The 19484-nt window shown below is 38.1% G+C and overlaps 1 protein-coding gene across 3 annotated transcripts in view; it reads left to right on the top strand.

Moving 5' to 3' along the window:
* Positions 1-19484, top strand: part of LOC135324820 (calcium/calmodulin-dependent protein kinase type IV-like) — a 173660-nt gene that overhangs the window by 91043 nt on the left and 63133 nt on the right. For all 3 annotated transcript variants that reach the window (XM_064501784.1, XM_064501786.1, XM_064501785.1), the window contains 3 exons: positions 2776-2838; positions 3440-3522; positions 18998-19070. In XM_064501784.1, the coding sequence (XP_064357854.1) occupies positions 2776-2838; positions 3440-3522; positions 18998-19070 (219 nt within the window). The remainder of the gene's footprint in view (positions 1-2775; positions 2839-3439; positions 3523-18997; positions 19071-19484) is intronic.

Raw genomic sequence — 19484 nt, 5'->3', positions numbered from 1 at the left:
TTTAAAATATATTACTGCAGTATCATATGTGGTAGAGTGAAATGCATGATTGTCATCTTAGCAAATGATTTCTCTCAGGACTATTAGTAGTGAATTGTTGATACTCATGCCCAAAGTAAACAAATAGGGCAAGTTTGGACCTGTTATAAGTAGGTATGTTTTGTTGGAAGGAGCTGAAACAAGGAAAGTATTGATATAGCTCTATGCTTTGTGTAAGAGAAGGTAAGAGCATAAAAGTGAGTGGTAAAACAAGTTCTCTATAATGAAATAGCATGACTAGATGTGGTACTGCTTTTACTATAAAATGATTCAGATCACTTGCACATAAATGCTTCTGTTGTAAGAGCTATCCCAATAGCTATTTTCCAGGATGTTTATAAATATTTATTATTCCTAAGTATTTATATATGGCCAGTTTGCCATCACATCTTAGCATCCCAAATTTTTAGATATGATTTCCTCATACCACCCCGAGGAAGTATTATGAAAGTATTCTTTGTTCGTCAGGTCAGGAACTCAAACACAGAGGGACTTGCCTGCGGTCACAGAGTAAATCTGTAGGAAAGCAAGGAATTGAAACTGAGTCTCAGATCACTCTTTTTCACTTAATTTGTTGCCACCAGCTAGGGAAGAGGAGGCCTTTATCATTTCTCAGTAATACCTCCTTAGAGCCAAAAGGAAACATCTTTAGAATTTGGACAGCCTATTACATGCTCGTTGCCAGATATTCTTGATGCACAAACATTTTCAAAAGGAGAGAAAACAAACTGTAGGTTGTTCAGTTTGTACTAGTCCTTTTGGAGGAAGTAAATTGCTCAAACCTAAGCAGTTTTCATGGGGGAATAACTGTCCATGCAGTACTATACATTAATTTTTCTGATCCTGTGTGAGATAGGCAAACCCTGTACAAAGCATATTAATCTAGAGTTTTATTATTCTTTCAGTCCTCTGAACCTTGCGATTCTGAAGGAACTGGGGTGAGCTTTTAGAGCCCCTGGCTGTGCATCTTCACTCATGAAAGTAGCCCAGACGTGAATAGCCACACTGATGTCAAGGGGGGTTTTGAACCCGAGTGAGACCTCTTCACATGAGTAGAAGTGGGAGGCTGGTGTTTACAGCATTTTAAGAAAACTGTGTGGGAAACAATACTTCAGACATGCCATTTGGGCTTTTTCCTGTACAGCGTGCTTTGGAAGTGCTGAGGGACATTTAGTTATTGACCATGGTCTTTACCTCCAGTAAGATACTCAGATAATGGGCTATTTCAGTCCCCTTTAATTTTTGCCTTCTACTACTTCTCTGATTCATCAGATCTGTTCAAAGTTGGTTTTTCTTTCTTTTTGCTTCCTGCCAAAGTCACTCAAAACAGATAAATGTCATTGAGTTTCAAGAAAGCCCTAAGGGTCCAATTACTCGTTTACACCACTTTCAGAGCACTGTTGTAGCACTACTAGCTTGGAACTGTTCCTGTTTTATGCATGTGTACACAAGGGGTGAATCAAATTTTTTCCTGTAATTCTGTCTGTAATCCTGTAATTCTGAATGTGACTGATACTTGAATTTTATTATCTCTGGAAACCAAAATACTGAAATGTACTTTTCTACTTTCAGATGATTAAAAAACAAGGATTTTTTTAAGCATAGGTCTTCCTCTTTAATAATTTGAATGTATTTTTATGTCCCTTTTAAAGTTTTATATAGTATAACAGTTAATTGCATACATGCTCTAAAAAAATGAAAATTGTGTTTATTGGAAAACCTTAATTAGAAAAACAAGGAAACAAACAAAAACGTTCAGTTTAACTTCATCTGTGTCAGCAATTTGGAAAAAGTTAGTGATTGAATTTGCTGATTCCCCTTCAGTTAGTAACACCTGAAATGAAGAGTGCTGTGGAAGAAATATGTTAATAATTATCATCAGGATTTCTCTTGGATTTGTGCAAATCTTTGTCATCAAGAGCGTTTCTTCATAAATGTATTGAATGCATAATGATTCTTTTATGCTTAAGCACTCAAGTTCAGGGGGAAATGCAGTTCTCTGCTGAATGAAATGCTCCTCAGGTCTGAGTCTGTTGTGAGAAGTGACCGAATTCCCCCAAGGGCACAAGAGGTTTTGCCTGAATCTTGAAAGACTGGGCAGTTTGAGCAGGGAATGAAAGGGAAGGGCTAGTCCTCACAGAGCTTTAACCAAAGGGACAGTCTTTTGCAAAAATAGATCTGTTTCTTAAATTTTTCTGAGACAAGTTAAAATTAAAACTGTATACCCTGTCTGAGCCTGAGGGATGTTTGATGTTTGCATCGCTTTTTTTCTTCTCAGGATGTTACACTACTTAGATGTATCCTACATGGAGTGTTTGGAAAGCCTTGTCTCTTGGACTGTCTAGTAGAGCTGTTGATCAGTGTGTGCTGAAAATATTCTAGCCTGGTGTAAATTGTACCAACTGAAATAGAGATGTACAGCGGCAAAATTTAAATAAAGAATAGGATATCTGGTGTCTTTTCAAATGTCTTTCCTGTATTTTGCTTCTTGCATGACTTACGTATACATTTGTGAATGTTTTGCTAGAAGCAGATGTTTTCCCATTCTAGTAACTGTCTTGCAATAAAGGAAAATTACTCCTTACACTGTATTTGGGTTGTGTATTTTACATTGACTTTTTCCCTCAAGAGATCTAAAACTGCTGTTCATAAATATATTCCTGTGGTGCAGTTAGAAGTTTCTATGATGAACAGAGAAATCAATTTTTCACCTTTTTTCCCCCCGCTTTTAACCAGGTAGACAAGAAAATTGTCCGCACAGAAATAGGAGTTCTACTTCGCCTTTCACATCCAAACATTGTAAGTTTAACCATGTTCCACTCCATGTCCTTTTTAAAAATTCTTTCTGTTCCTGAAAGCTCTGTAATGACTGTTGTAGTTCACATATACAGACTTGTGAGGGCCTTGAGTCAATGTCTTTTAGCAGCTTGTTATGCAAGACTGTAAAATCATACTTATGCTTTAAGATAAACTGTTGATGTTCTGACAGAGTTTAGTGAAAAACTGCGAAAAAAAATTCTATAAATGGAAGGGGATATGGTGTTGTCAGTCCGTGGAGGGTGGGGAAGGTTCTACATTCAGTTTACTCTGAAAGATTGTCAGACAGGTGTTGACAGGCACCAAAGAAAGCAGTTTCTAAAACTCATGTGTTACAGAGAGGTTGCTGAGGTATGAGGAGTATGAAAACAACAAAAAAAGAATGCAGAATAGACAAAATGAGCAAAAAAAAAAAAAAAAAGGAATTTTTACAATTAATTGCTCAACCGAAAGTAAATGACACACCAATTTCAGTTGGTCCCATCTTTTGTTTTACTTGCTGTAGTCCATTTCCTGCAATTGGCCCTGTGATATCTACACTCAGCAAATGCGAAAAGGAATCATTTTTGTTATCTTTTACCAGATAAAACTGAAGGAGATATTTGAGACGCCTACAGAAATCAGTCTTGTTCTGGAATTGGTCACAGGTGGAGAGCTGTTTGACAGGTAAGTGGTCTATATGCACCTCATTCTGCACATTGCACAAGGCTTCTCCTCTGCATATAATCCCTGTGTTAGTAATTACTGGAGTTATTTCATCAACATACGGTTTATTCACATGTGTACATAGCTGCAGGAGTTGGCTTCAAATACACATTTGGAAATGTTATTACCAGGAGATCCTTTTGAAAGGCAAAATGAGTTGAAAGTGGAGGAAACTGTTGGTAAATTCTAAAGAGCACATACTGTTGAAGGAAGGTGTTCAGCAGGTGCATAGTGTCAGGGTGTGCTGGACCAGACAAAAGTCAGGAAACACTGGCAAAATCACGCTAACAAGTCCGCATAAAATGTGGGAGGTGGCAATAAGCCAGCCAGGAGAGCAGCATTACATCAGATAAAAAAGATGGTAAGCAGAGTGACAAAAAAGAAAGACTATTTGGCATTGTTTGTATTTATAAGACTTCAGCTTTTGTAAAAACATTCTGCAAAATAGCTATTAAGTTCTGAAGGTAATTTACTCATAGTGCTGCACATTCTTGCAGTATAGATGCATAGGTATAAAATGAAAAAAGCCTGTAATATTGTTGGGGGCAATATTTTACTGTTAGGCATTCGTTCTTTTAGAACAAGAGAAAATATAGAAATTTATATTTATATATAAAAGCATTTAATACTGGCTTGGGTAAGTCAGTCAATTCACTGAAGTAATCTAAGGAAGGTACAGTGCTTTCCAAATCATACAGGGACAGGTTATTTTAGCTTCCTTCTTCTATAATTAAATTTTTAGTATTGCAGTGCATTGTTATATAAACACACATTGAAAACTTGGTCTGAAAGGCTCTTTGACTTCAGAAAGCAAAAACATACCTTTCTTTGTAGCATGCTCATAGCTACAACCTTGAGATGAGCTGTTTCTGAAACATAGCAACAGAAGCAACTCCTCCTGTAACATCTTTAATTCAAACAGAAGAAAGGTGCCTGGTAACTCAATATGCATTGTGAACAATCAGGAGAGATGTGCTGCAAGCAAAGCAGCCAGTGCCCAGTCCTCAGCTAGAAAGGACCCCTTGCAAGGTATCTTACCTTTCACATAGCCCTTTGTATGTGCACATGGTTTCAGATAGGGTGTTTTTTCTGGAAAGTTGGGTACTGTACAGGAGTGCCTGCTGGGAAGTGTTTGCCAGGGGGAAATAAAAATATGCCAGTGAGATGATTGGTTTATGAGCAGGGGCCATATGTTTGGTAGAAGAGCTGAAGATGGAACATTGCACGTGATCCAGGATGGAGGATTGCATTATTTTATGGAACTTGGATTTAATGTTATGACATTTTCAACATTCTGTAATCTTCTACTTGGGCTGTGATTATAGGATTTGAGTCCTCTGGATTGATCTTTCCCCAAAATTGTGGACTTAATCCATGAGTTCAGCTGTTACAAGCTGTCTGGCCATGCCTAGAACAGAAGCAAAACCATTTAGTCACTTCTTAGAATCGCGGTGCCCCCTTGTGATGCTAGGAATGAGAAGTAATATCATGGTGCTCTTCTGAATTAAGCATCCTCCTTTTCTCCATATACAATAGAACTGAAAATTTGGGCAATACATTCTTATCTGATCTGTGATTTGGGGGGGGGGGGAGTAACAAGTTATTTTCAGCTGTTAAAGCTAGCAGTAGGAAAATGATTTTGCTCTTCAACTTTAGTCTGAAAGTAATTTAGTAGAAATATGCAGCCAAGATGTTTTGCACTAAAAACATGAATTAAACGTCCCTTTCTTTCAGCCAGGCTGGAGGATTAACACTCTCACTGTGCTGTACAGTGACTGCCCTCTGAGTTTTAGTGAGGGAATATTCAGCTTTCTTCTGTAGAGCAAACTTCCTTTCTCACATTTAGTCTTTTTATTTCATACATCTCTATCTCATGCCTGAGGGAAATGTTCTGATTTACCAAGAGGCCTTGCATGTTCTCTCCTCTGTGTTTGTGCAACTCCAATCCCAGGAGGAAGCCGAAAAACACTGGGAAATCTCCCATTTGACAGCAAGGGCGCATGGGGTGCAGACTGGGAGCTACCACCACATCAGGAGAGCTCCCTGTGGCCATCCTCAGGACAAGACTGGACAGCCAGCGGACAGGCCGGACTGTCCTATGGCAGGGACCACCCCAAGGGTTTTATGCAGACGGCGACATATCTTCTGTACGTTGAAGGAGTTACTCTTGTGCCTCTTCCAAATTAGCTGTCAGTAGATGACAACACGAGAACTGTTGCACAAATGCATCTGGTCTCCTTACTCTAAACATCTGTCTGTATTCTTTGCTGTTACCATTACTACTAATCTTAATAGTACGCAGCTACTTTTTATCTGAACTATTTTACTACTCTTTCTGCCACCCCAGATTTCCATTCATCTTTTGCATGATATTTGATTTGCAGATGAGCAACTTGTTTCACATATGCTTTCCCCTTATTGTGAAGATGACTTTATAAATACCCAAGATCTGATTAGTTTTCTGGAATCATATTAGCATTATTTATGCACTGCTAGTTTCATGCCCCTCTAACATAAAAGTTCTGGGTAGTAAAATCATTCACTTCCTTCACCATATTTAATATTTCCATGAAATCACCCATGTTGTGGCTAAAATGAGTTTTCATTATGACAGTTTTTCAATTGTGTTATCCAAAAGGAGATAAATTCAAACAAAAGTCTCTGTTATACAGCTCAGTTAACATAGATGGTATGAGGCTGGTTTTCTAAAGGTTGTTTTTCTAAAGGAAATCTGTTCTGCAGACTTTATAAATCACCTTCTAGGTCATAAGCTAGCATGTAGTGTTCCACCGCCCCAAACATAACAAATTTAACTCTACACCCAATTTGAAAGGTTTTATAAAATAGAATGTTTGCATGATGATTTTTGTCATCCCAGTAAGTGAGCAATAACAAAGGGCTTTTGAGGACAAATCTGTATACAAAATGACCAAAACTTAGAGAAAGGTACAATAGGTCTAAATGAACTGATACTTCAGCTATTTCCTAATACCCTCTCTCCAGCCCAGTTCTGGCATGTATGAATTTGGCATTTGTTTGGCCCTCCTGTTTCAGTCCTGCATGTTTAAAACAGCCTTGCATGCTTTAAGTGCATTTAAAACAGCAGTGTTTTGACAGGGTCCTGAAGGACAACTCTCCTGTATGGTGCTGAGTGCCCCAGCTGCAGTGTGTCAAGCAGCATATGGCAGTGTTTCACACGCTGCCAAAATGCTGAGGGCAGGCTGCTGTCACACAGGTCCTTGCTGGGGCAGGTTCTTACTAAAAAGGCCAAAACAAAACAAAAATAGCATAGCTGTTCAAATGCATGGCAGAATGATCACAGTAACGTTTACCCCTGCTTTCTCTGTCTGCCAGCATAGTCTTTTGAGGACCTTTAGAAGCAGTTTAAATGAAAGGAAAGCTAAAGTTGCTCCAGTCTGTACTGAAGTTTGTTTGAAGTATCCTTGTGGAGAGGAGATTGCAGGATCGGAGGAAAGTGACAGCCAAAGGCCAATTTTCACCCTTCTCTCTTATCTTCCTTCTCACCTCGTCTTCTTAACGAAGCACGTTCCGGAGCCATAGTTCGGGACATAGGCACATTTTTTATATGAGAATTTTGAGTGGTGGAAAGAAACAAGGTTTTTGGATGACTTCATATTATGCAATATGAATTGAAACAATAAAGTAATAAACATTATGTGAGTACTTTTAAAAGGCAGACTTATAATCAGAAAGCTGTAACATTTCACCTCTTCTCCATGTAACAGGAAAAAGCTAAAGGCAGAGCTGTCTGCATTAACTCAGTAAGTGCTCTCAGATAGATGGCACTGAATTATCTGAATTTGAGCTCAAATAAATGGGATCAGACATTTTAATCTGAATCAAAAATCACCGTGGAAAAAAGGTTAAATTTAATGACTTTAAGGGAATGCAGAATGAATCTACAGCACAAAAATTTCTGGGGAAAGATAGACCATGAGGTTGCATCTCATTTGTATAGGTAAATGGTCTGTCAAAGTAATTGCTTTTTTTAAGCATTTTTATTGATAACCAGTAAATCTTAGACTGTTCAAAGGTTTCATTAGATAAGTACCCAGTAGCCTCTTCTCATTTTATTGTGTTAACCCCTTTTATTATTGTTATGTCTTCATTTTTCTCTGTAGTTCTTCTCTTTTAGGATAATAGTGATTCCTCTTAGGTTTATTTCAGTTATATTTTTCTCTTTTCTGTTCGTTTTGCCCTTCTTTGCCTTCACCATTCTTTACTGAAGTATAATTTCTTGATATTGTTAACTTTGCCTTTCTTTTCCATCATGTGGCGTATTTCATGAGATTTTTGATCACTTTGTTGATCTGGCTTTGCTCCTACCAACTAACCTATGTATTGTGACAGGCAGCAACAGGTCTTGCAGGACAATGAAGTCTGATTTCTGTCATTTATGAGCTATCTTGTTTTTGAAACTGATCTTTTTTGTTCAGATTTTATTGATATTTATTGCTTTTTGATTGAATCTGATATATCTCTTTTTGAAATGCTGATTTCAGCAAAAATACTGTCAACGCTGCTTTAACTTCTTTTTACTCAGAATATCTGAAGATTAATAAGAAGAGTTTTCCTTAGCCTTGTTCTTTTTTCATTTCAAAACTATTATGGCAGTCTGTATGCTCTCCTCATCTGAACTTTGGCACCTTGACCACAGACACTTTTGTTTCTTCCTTTGCCTGTTGATTAAGCGTACTGAACATCATCTAAAAATACGGTTGGCATGCTCTTGGCTCACTTCCATTTCAAACTTCATATCATTTCTTCTGAGACATAAGTTTTAGCTGATACTACTTTTCAAAAATTTCCTGAAGCCTCCAGACACACCTTCTTGTTTCTGCTTATGGAAGTTAGAATTACTGAGGGACATCAAAAGTAGTAAAGGAATTCAACAGTCACTAAAGTGTGCGCCTTTCAGTAAATTGGCAGCAAACAGTGTCATCTCCTTCATTTCGAGTGCTTGTCTCATCTGTGGTGGCAGCTTCTCTCTTGAGCATGAGTTGGAAGAGTCCTTTGGACTCTTTTTCACATGAACAAGACATAGTCCCTAACTTGGGACTGGGAAAAAAGAGCTCTGACTTGATGCTCCATTCTCTGAATGAAGGCAAACTTAACACAGAAATTGTCTTTGATAAAAGCTCCCCTTGATGTCTTAGTAACTCATTCAGTGTCTTTCAATTTTATCTGCAGTAATGCTAAAAACAGTAATTTACAGAATAAAGAAATGTGTGTTATTGTTTATTTGTAGTCTTTTTAGTGTTTTTTGGTATTTCCTTCCTGTACAGAATGGTAATAATGTCTTTACGCATGTTTATGGTCGTCATCTTATTATCTGACACTGGACAGAATTACTCTAAGCAAATATCTACTTGACTGCAATGTTCTTTCAAGATGAGAAATAGTCAAATTTAAATAATTTTTTGTAAGTGTTTATATATAATACAGTGTTTGGAGTACGACCAATGCATACACTACGAGTTAGATGAAGCACCAGGGCGCACACACTTACGGCTTTATAAATGAAGAAACAACTCAAGCAGTGACGATGGTGCAATTATAATACTGCTTGACTTGAAAGCGTCTATACCTATGCCTTCTAGTGAGAGAATAGTCTCCTCTGAGTGTTTTGCTGGCTGCCTGCTGCTTTCTAAATGCGAATCGATGTAATACTAAAGCTTGCTGGTTCTTAACTCCACCACAGAAAACTTCTCATTTAAAACATTTTCTTTTAAAATGTACTTTTGCCTTATGTTGTTATTGCTCCAGATGATGTTGCAGGAATTGTTAGCATGGGTATGTCCTAGCTAGGACCAAGCTGTATGTCACTAACCCACTCTGGGAAGTGGGCAAGCATTTCAAAGGTAGGCCAAATCGGCGCCTGTGAAACTCTTGACTTTGGTTAGTGGTGTTAGTACTAAGACTCCTTGTGATTTCAGCATCACTGAGAAACACGTTCTCTTTTTTTTCTGCCAAGGCCTCATCGTTGCAGTACGGACGTGGCCCATGTGCCAGAGAAACTAGAAGATAGATGCATCTGTTAATGTAAATAGGAACTGGACCAAACTTTAGCTGTGATTTTCACAATTGTTAATAAATTAAACTTAAATTTTTTTTGGAATGCAAAGAGCTGTTGACAGTTTTGTGCAGGTGACAAGTTGAGGTATATACCTACAGCCATTCGGGAAGTCTCTACCTGAGCCAAGAGCTAACTATTTGTCTCCTATGTTGTGATTCAGTGCCTTTACTATAATTGTAAAACCAGGTAAGATATGAATGTTTCATAGGTTTTGTGTGTCTATTTGGGTTTTTTTTTCTGTTTTCCTCATGTCAGGGGCATAAAAGGAAACCAAAACGTTTTAGGAAGCAATATAGTTATCAAAATATTCAGAGCACCAAAATGTTTGTCCTAAATGGCAAATAAGTTCATATTATAACAAAGATCTGAAAAACAAATCCTTTTCAGATAATGTACTTCTCGGTTCATCATTGACCTTAGAGATACCTAACAGCTGGAGCAAGGAATATGTTACCCATCCATACACTGTAAGAGGCGACAGAGCCACTGTAGAAGGACTGGTACTGGTTAATATAAAATTATCCTGAATTGGCTAACGTGAATAGATTTTGGCATTGAGACATAGAGGGGTATAAGCACCATATATGTTTTTATTCATTATCCAAGCAATGTCCTGTTTCAGAACTTGTTGGCCGTTTGTCTACATTTCACCCTTTTTGGGAAGTAAATGATGTCCGAGAATGAGCTCTGGGGCAATGTTTTTAAAATGTCGTGACAGCTAAAACTGTACTATTTTGGCAGGCAGGACTGGAATGGGCAGGTTATTCACCTGTGCTCAGGCACCATCCTCAAACATCTTCCCTCACCAGCCAGGGAGTCAGATTTAGCTTCGATATTAGGAAAAACTTTCTTTTAGCAACTTTGGCCAAAAGCCGATTCCTTTTTTATAACAAACTTTGACACCTGGAAGACCCTTATCCTCTTGCTCTTCCATATTCTAGGGTAACATTCTCAATTCCTTCAACCTTTCACCCTTGGTCATGTTTTCTATGTCACGCTTTGTTACTCTGCTTTGAAATTCCTCCACATTTCCAAATCTTTCTTAAGTGTGCTGCCCAAAGCTGGACAGAGGGATCCAGCTGAAGCCTCACCGGGACTTAGTTGGGTGGCTTCATCAATTCCTCCACTGCTGCTCTTCCCCCCCTTTCCCCAGCCACCACATCCTCTGTAGGCGCTCGGCGATTCTCTGCTTTGTCGCCTCCCCCACTAGACAGGAGCCATGAAAAGCGGAAATAGTTTAGTTTGTGCTAATGTTGCCTTACATATTTGTTGGTATAAAAAAAGAACACAAAAACATTTGTTTGAGAGATTAATTTGAACTGCCAATTTATGCATGACCTCTGGAAACAAAGACTATCATTTTTAAAAATGTCTCCTGAAATTAAGCACCTGAAAGATGAGCCTGGCTTTTTGAAAATGATGAGCACTGAACCGTTCTTACAGGCATCAGTGCAGACAGCTGGGTGATCGGTACTTTTGGAGATGTAGCTATTTATTTCGTTTTATCTGCCTTTTAATGTATAATTCCTTATTTAGCTACAAGTTTTTTCCTGTTCTGTGGGTGGTATAGAAACACTGAGTAGGAAGTACAAGGAAAGTAGAAGGGGAGAGAAGCCCTTCATATCAGATGTAAGAAATCTGAAATCTTCCTCTAAGTTCTCCTGTATGCCCTGGTTATCAGAAGTTCTCTCTCACTTTGTAATGATGGAAGGAAAACAGCTTTCCTGAATGATTACAATGCCGCATTTCATTTCTAAAGCGGGTATTAAGTAAAAACTACTTGACTTAGATTCAGATTCAAGCCCAATTCTGTATTTCCTGTTTTCCTTCTTCAGATCATGGGTGGACAGTCAGAGTCATTAGTGGCAGTAACTGCTACTCTCCAATGAATTGTAAAAATGGTCTTAAAATAGGGGAGAATCAGCAAACTGAATCAGATCTATGATGTTTATATTTGTTACTCTTCAGTGCTGTAATATGGAAAATACATATTTACAGAGAAGCATTGCTTTTTAACTGAACAAATGCATCAAAAGAACAAGGGATTGAAATCTACCTCAGTACAGGTATGAGCCAATTTATCTACTCATTGAGAAAGTGTTCCTTGTGGAAACCTTTTGAACAGAGTAATGTCATTTCCTTTAACCAGTTTCTGATTATTTTCCAGTCTTATCTTGCAGAAATGTTATAATTCCATTTTAAGATGACATTTGTGTAAGAATTACTTAAGTGAATAGGTGCAGGAAAAATGTCCATGCCAACCAAAGAATTTTAGATAAATGAACACTTATTATATGCAATCAGAGATTTTAAAAAATGGTAACCTCATACTGACACTGGAACAGATTTTGTAGCCTTTATATAGGCCAATGTATCACTGAGGCTGTACATGATATAACAGGATGCAGCCCACAGGTAACACATGGTACAAAAGTTTTGGATAAAAGCCTGCTAGCAGTAGAATGAAAATGACCCTAAAAAGAGTCTAGTCTTTTTCTGATATTGTGAAATTTATAAAGAATGATCTAAAAATAAAATATAGAAAGGGCATAGAGAAAGAAAGAGAAAGAAAGTAGGGTATTGATAAAGTAATAGAAAGTAAGAATAAAATTTTACCGTTTTTGAAAGCTAAATATATTAAGCAGGCCTTTTGCAAACTAGATTATATGGCTTTGGATTCACCCAATGTTGAAATGCAGCCAACTCCACAGTGCGGAGAAATAGTATTTATAGTAGTAATATTAAATAATTACTAAAAATTACAACTTTTAGAATAACTACTTAAATTGATTAGCACAAAAACCAACTGCACTTATCAGTCTGAGAGGAAGGAAGGAAGAAACAGACTTTCTACTCTCAGATTTCAGACTAGGTCGGAGGATGAGTTGAGTGGCCTGTGTAGGAAGGAAGCAGTAAAGCTAAGAATAGGAGAAGTAGTGAATTGAGAGGGAGGGAGAGAAAAAGTCAATTTGTTAAAGTGGGTAAGATCTCAAATTTCTTTGGTCACCAGGAGTCACAAGAGTAGCTTGCATTTAAAATTGCACGAATATTTATTGCACTGGATCCCCATACCCAAGACAAACAAAAGAGAAAGAGACTTCAGTTCTGGGGTGAAGGACCTGGAGAAGTGCCCATTTCTTGCACATTTTGGTTCCTGTTCTGGATTAGCTCTTCCGCCTCCTGGCACTCTCAACCAAGTTTCCTCAGTCATTACTATTCAAGACTTGCAGTTGACTGTGGACTGTGCTGCACCAGAAAGGAGATACCACCTTTCTTTTTTCTTAGCTGAGAGATTAAACTTTTTAAGGGATAATGGCAAATTATGAATGAGAATTTAAAGTATTTTCAGTCTTGATCATCTGAGAATATTTGCAGCAGTATTCACTTGAAGTTTTCACTGCCCAAAGTGGAGACCAGCCTCTTCTCTGATGGCTATTTGGGATGTATAAAAGATCAGTTTGTTCACTGGCATGCCTGCCACCCTTCTCAGAACAGCTATTGAGCCAGAAAAAAGTGTTTCTGCCACACACCAACTTAAACATATCTCCTACCAGGGCAAGGTGAGCCTCTAGCATCAGTCATTCTTGCGGTTAGGACACATTGCCCTCCCCAGGTAGCTGAGATCTGTTTGCATTTGTATTTAAGGGGTAGATTAAGTGTTACCCTAAACCCACGCCTTCAGAAACTTTGAAGACTAGTATTGCTTCAAGATTTGTTCACCAGCCAGTAAGCCTGGGAGTTGGAGAAGTTAAAGCGTAGTACCAAGTTCTAAGAAGGATGTCCCAGGAGTAAAATTCAGTGCATGTGCTTTCCCAATTACATTGCAGGTTGCAGAAATAGAGTAAAAGTTTGTAAGAATTTATGTTACTATTGATGTAGAGCCTGAAAAAGTCATGCATAATGAAAACATTACGAGCAACAGAGGAAGCGTCACACTTTTGTAGTAGAGCAGCATTACAGATGACCAGTGGCTACAGTGAAACCCCCCTGGAAACCTTCCAGTACTCAGAGGGAAGAAAAATGGTAGAAAGACTGGATGGGTGCTGGCAAGCATTACTGCAAATTATTATACATGGATATGCTTGAAGATCACGTGGAAGCTGCTAGTTTCAACTACCCACTATCCATGAGAGCACTGATTACAGGAAATGTGTTATACCAGCTCCACAGACTAACTTTCCTTTTATTTGGTGTTGTGATGTTATGAGTTGTTTTGCTTAGTACTACAAGTCTTCTAGACTCATTTCCTGACAGCATGAGACTTTTCTGTCTCTAGGCTTTGGGAGCAGCTGGCCTGCGACGGGCTCACCTTAGCAGCCACCTTGTCTCAGCATGGCAGCCCGAGCTGGGGGTCCGCTTCTGCCGTTGTCCTGGGCTGCTCATAGAGAATGCTTCTTTCTCCAGCAGTAGTAAAAAGGAAAAATGACAAGTGGCACTTAGAAAATACTTTTTTTTCTTTCTGTGAAGAGACAGATACATCTCAAGTATGTTCATGCATGCTTGGAAAGGTACGATTAAATCAGGCGGCATTTTAAGAGACCTGCTGCTTGATGTCATGGCCCCAAAGAATGCACCATGTGCTAGCTGCCACAATATCTCTTACTTTCTAATATGTGTCTAAAACAATATTCTCTTTATCTGCAAGTAAACAACATATTTACATGCTCATAAAATGTGCTGAAGAGAGACTTGAGTGTACCCAACTGACAGAAAGATCACTCTGGAAATGTTATATGGTGTCGTCTTTGGATTTTTGTATTGAAAAGCTAAATAACTAAAAATTTCTGATGCAATATCATTTCAAAAATGAAATTTAAAATATAATCCATTATAACTAAAAGTGAAAAGCAAAAGTTCTGCAAAAAATGAAGGGCATCTGCAGTCATGCAAGCCTAACTTCATACATTTAAATACCTGAAGTATTAACACTTTCATCAGTATGTATTTTGTTAGGTGTTTGTGTACAATGTAAACTACTGAATCAGCATATTTCAATAAATGCGTATATGCAGCTATAAAAATATGATTCTACACAAATGTGATTAGAATGTGAATAGTGTATTTCACCAATGTCATATGCTTGCTTGCTCCAGCGTGTCATCTTCAATTTGAATCTCTATCTTGCCTTTGTTGATTGTGATCCCTAATTTGGCCTTTTGGCCTATCTGGCTCTTTCATTTAGGTTTCAAAGACAGTATTTAATTAGCTCCTTATTGTCATTGTTTCTTTCTTCTGAACTCTCAATGAAGATTTAGTCTTTCTTCATCCATACTTTTCTTAAGTATCATTCTGTAAGCAAGGTATAATTATGTTTCTTTTTCATAATGACAAAATAAGATATGCCTGTAGGTTTTCCCTCCCCTTATGGAAAAAGGGCAGGCTGAAACTGAAAAATTCTTGTGAAGGAGAAGTTTTGTTTGTCTCAGGTAGGAGTGCTGTTATAATAAGCAAATTGGCACACCTAGCATTTGCCTCCTGTAAAGTGTCACGTGGAAGATGCAAAAATACTATGCAAATGATCTCCCAGGATCATTACTGGACCTAAACTGCAGGGGAATGTTCTTTCAGTTCCCTTTCTTGTTGCCTTGCATAGAGCCAGTTTTGAGTTTTACAGCAGAGTGCCCTTAAAAATAAGTTTGCGTCTTCAGCAAGTAGTATGTCTTATCTCACTTTATTGCTGTTACAAAAGATTAGGCTTTCTATTTGCTAGAATAATATTAATTAAGAATAGATTTGTATTCTCAGTAAGTCTGGTTCCTAGACTTCTGAACAACTACAAGGTAACTGCATGTGACTTAAGCTGTCCATGTATTGTTCATGTGTAATGTAATGTGATGAGTTGTGTGCAAAACACTATTTTCTACAGTAGTTTTTTTAATGCTCTCCTGAAGCACAACCGCACACGTCATTACATTGTGTTTATTTAATGTAAAGTGTAAATTCACAAGGGCTTCATCTTTAATGTCTATGTACTCCTTCTGTTGTGCATTTAAAGGGCAGTGTCTTATCAATACTGACATACAGTTGTCTGAGTCAGGGTGGTCTGATGTTCTAAATACTTTGGGCAGGATGCCAGTTTTGAGCATCTCCTTGCTCTCTCTTGTTTCAAGGAGTCAGGCAATTGGTAGTTCCCCTTCCGGCACTGACATGGCATTGGCAGGAAGCTAGGAACTTCTTTTCTTTGATTTTGGTGAGTGGCGGAGAATACAGAAAAGGAGGCTGCAGTTAAGGGATGTCATTTTTTTCTTTTGAAGTTGTATCTCCTTGGAAAAGAGAGAATAGAATGGATGTTGGCTTTTAGACTGTAAGGTAAAATTAGAAATTCATCAGCTCCAGAGAGAAATGTAAATTGAATCATTACTGCATTACCATATTTTTCTCTGATTTTAGTCATGTACATGGGAAAAACAGAGAAATTCAAATGCTGCTGCTTAAAAGAAACCCACCCTTGTGCCCAGCATGTTTTTGAGGCCACATGCGCAGCGTGATGTTGCCGCTGTTCTGGTGAGGTTGCTCAAGGTCCAGAGAGACAGCCTGTTTCCCGCACCCGCGGGTCAGGGGCTCTCCTTGCTTGTGATGCTGCTGAGCTGTGGGATGTTCAAATTAAACCCCGAGCGCTCTCAACCCAGGGTGCTCTTAGCAGGTCGGCGTTCATGCAGTAGTCCCACATGCTGCCCTGTGCTTTGTGGGTTTTTTTCCCTGCAGTGCATTGTGGAATATATTCTAAAAAATAAAATAATGTGGAAGCAGAGGGTCAAACTAACACAGCTCCCCTCTTTTAGGGGAAAGGACCTACCGGTGGCATTGTTGAGTGCAGGAAGGCAGGTTGGTGGTCCCACTGCAGAGCCTCCTGATCACAGAAGTCATTAGCGAGAACAACATTGTGTGTGTGTCACACGAGATCCCAGAGTTGTCAGCGGGAGCAGCAGAGACTTTTCAGTTTTAGTACCTTTTTACCAAGTTTGAAATTTCTGTCATTAATGTTTCCCGTAGCTTAATAAAGGTTTTAAGCTTAACAGAATTAGTAGACTGTGAATGTTTTTAATGCGTAAAACCCTGTAAAACAAGGTTTCATGTGCTTGCTGTGCCATGGAGGGAGGAGCTACTTAGCAGCAGAATACCAGCAGGAAAGGTGGCACCAGGAGGAAGTCAATATTCTCAGAAATGCTTTTGAGTGCTGAAGACAGGAACCCACGAGCTCAGTAAACTTCATTTCACCGTTGTGGGAACAAGTCCAAGTAATCTTTCCAAGATGATTTAAACAGACTAAAGTCATGGAAGGGCTGGAGGTAAAAATATGCAAAATTAGAGATACAAATCCGTTCAGGGTGAAGCAGTGCAGATGGGATGGTAGCTGAAAGGCTACCAGGAAAAACATTGTTAGCAGTAAGCCCCGCAAAATTACACAGCCAAGAAATCATGGAAAAATCGAATAAGTCCTATTTGAGAAGGTTTGCTTGCTGTTACCTGATACCAGATAGGTAGACTTTAAAAAAAAAAAAAAAAAAAAAAGTTATCTGTGAACACAGTGAGTTTTAAGTTAAGTAATTGTAGTTGCTTAGGATACTCCTATTGTCCACAGTACCATGTTTGCTAGATACATCTCTGATGGATTATAATTTTTGCATTGATTCGTATTGCACGGAAGGTCCTAGAGAGTAAATAGTAATGCTCTTCATATGCATATTAGTCAAAACCTTTCTTGTCATCATAGTGAAACTGTAGGGAATTGCTTCAGAGGTAGTTCAGTATGAGTCTAGTAATTGGCAGAAGAGAAGTGGTGAAAAAATACTGCAAAAGTGGAGTGGGAACAAAGGAGGATAACTTGCTGCCACAGGCCAAATCCTCTGCTGGACACTGGGACAGAAGGTTTCTAGTGGCATTGAAGACTGTTGACTTCAAGCATTACAGGCCTGTTCTTTTCCTGATTCATGGGGCTCTTCCTGCATTGTTTTGTAAAATTAGCTAGTGTGCTTGCAGTAGATCACTTTATAAAATGTATAACTAGGCACCAGAAATACTGCTTCTAGGATAACATATGTATGTGTTTTCTTGAACTTTGAAAAATCAATATGGTATAAAATCAAAACTTCAGGTCAAAGGTACCTTTGATGTAACTTTCTGAGGGAGAATTACTGTGGTTCACAATTACTGCGTATAGTTAGATGTACTGGTAAAAATAGTGTTGGGTTTCTAAACTGGAGCATTACTAAGTTTTAATGATAGAACCTTTATTTACTAACTTTTTATATGTCACTGTGCAAATCAGTATGTTCTGTTGACCTTGTTTAATTGAACTGTGCATTTATATTTGGGTTCATTCTGTAATGGCAGTTTATATTTTGGAAGAAGATGTGATGCAAATCCTGAATCGGCCCCTAAAATCTGTGTCACTGCCGGAGTTCTTCTGAAGGAGTTCTAGTAGTATGCCTGGGCTTTGGGAGGAAAACTGCATTCACCTTTGCTGCCCCTTATGGATATTTCTGAAATACAACATTTCAGAACATTACCTTAACAAGGAAAAATGTTTTCTGGGTTAATGCTTTATCATTATAAGGTTCCAAGGAAATAACATTATTAAAGAAGGAAGTTGGGGTTTTTTTGTTTTTACATAATTGAACTGATGTGAAAGAAAAGGAAAAAGCAGGTTATCAGAGATTTTTGGCACTGATAAATATTGCTGAACTCACCAGAAACTGCACATGGTCAACACATTTAGAAAATCAAGGTACTAAGTGTCATCTATCCAAAATAAACAGAGTATACTGGAAATTTACATTAAGAAGAAAAAAAAATTGTTTTAATTACACCATGAGTGTTTCTGTTGACTACAGAGCCCCCCTGCAAAACTAAAGGCAATTGTTCAGCTTATTATACTCAAAGGACAATTTGCAGCTAGGAAGTTTTGATATCAGCCCTTTTTCTTGAGTCCCACTTTGAACAATTCAGTTGGGGGGGAATAAAGGAGGGCTTGAAAACAGCTTAAGTTAACTATAAATGTGAAAAAGTAGCTCCTAAAGGATACCTGGTTTGTCTGAGGGTGATCCAGATTCCCTGAAGTTTAAGATCTTATAGAATTCCAAAATGCTTCAACTGAAAGTGTATATGTTATGAATTCCTTACTGAATTGATATGTTAACTCCAGCTTCTCATTTAACTGGGAATCACAGATAACCTGGATTACAAATGGGCTGTTTTTTATTCTTTAGGGAGCATTGCAGACTCCCAGGTGTACTTAAATTTGATTATTTTCTAGTTCACTTTTCAAAATAAGCTTTTACTTACACAGTGTATTTACCTTAATCCTTAATGCAATTTCTCATGTTGCTTTTTCTGTAGGATTGTGGAAAAGGGTTATTACAGTGAACGAGATGCTGCTGATGCTGTTAAACAAATCCTGGAGGCGGTTGCTGTGAGTATTATCTAGCATCATATACTCAGCACCTAATCTTTCACCTATAATGGCTCAATAAATACTTAGGTGTGAAAGAAGCAGAGAAGTTTACCGGAGAATAGTCAACACAAGTTCCCTTCAATAATTATTTTTATATTGATTTTTTTTGTTAAGGTAGTGACACTTTGAAGGAGAAGAAGTGACTTTGGATGGCCATTAGCAATACATTTAGTGCTCATCTGTTAGAGTTGAGTGAATGTCTTTGCCTCTATCCAGTGTCAAAAACCTGTGGAGTTCAACACTGATATTTTAGCTCTAAAAGTAATTTGAAATCACTGGCACATATGCAATCTCCCATTCATTTTCTGCAGAATACGTAGCAGTAATTTATTTGGATTCTTAAACAAAAGAGAGTGCATTACTCTTCCTCAC

This window comes from Dromaius novaehollandiae, chromosome Z (assembly GCF_036370855.1).
Source record: "Dromaius novaehollandiae isolate bDroNov1 chromosome Z, bDroNov1.hap1, whole genome shotgun sequence".
Lineage (NCBI taxonomy): Eukaryota > Metazoa > Chordata > Aves > Casuariiformes > Dromaiidae > Dromaius > Dromaius novaehollandiae.
Note: the sequence above shows the minus strand (reverse complement) of the source record. Positions and strands in the feature narration are given on the sequence as shown.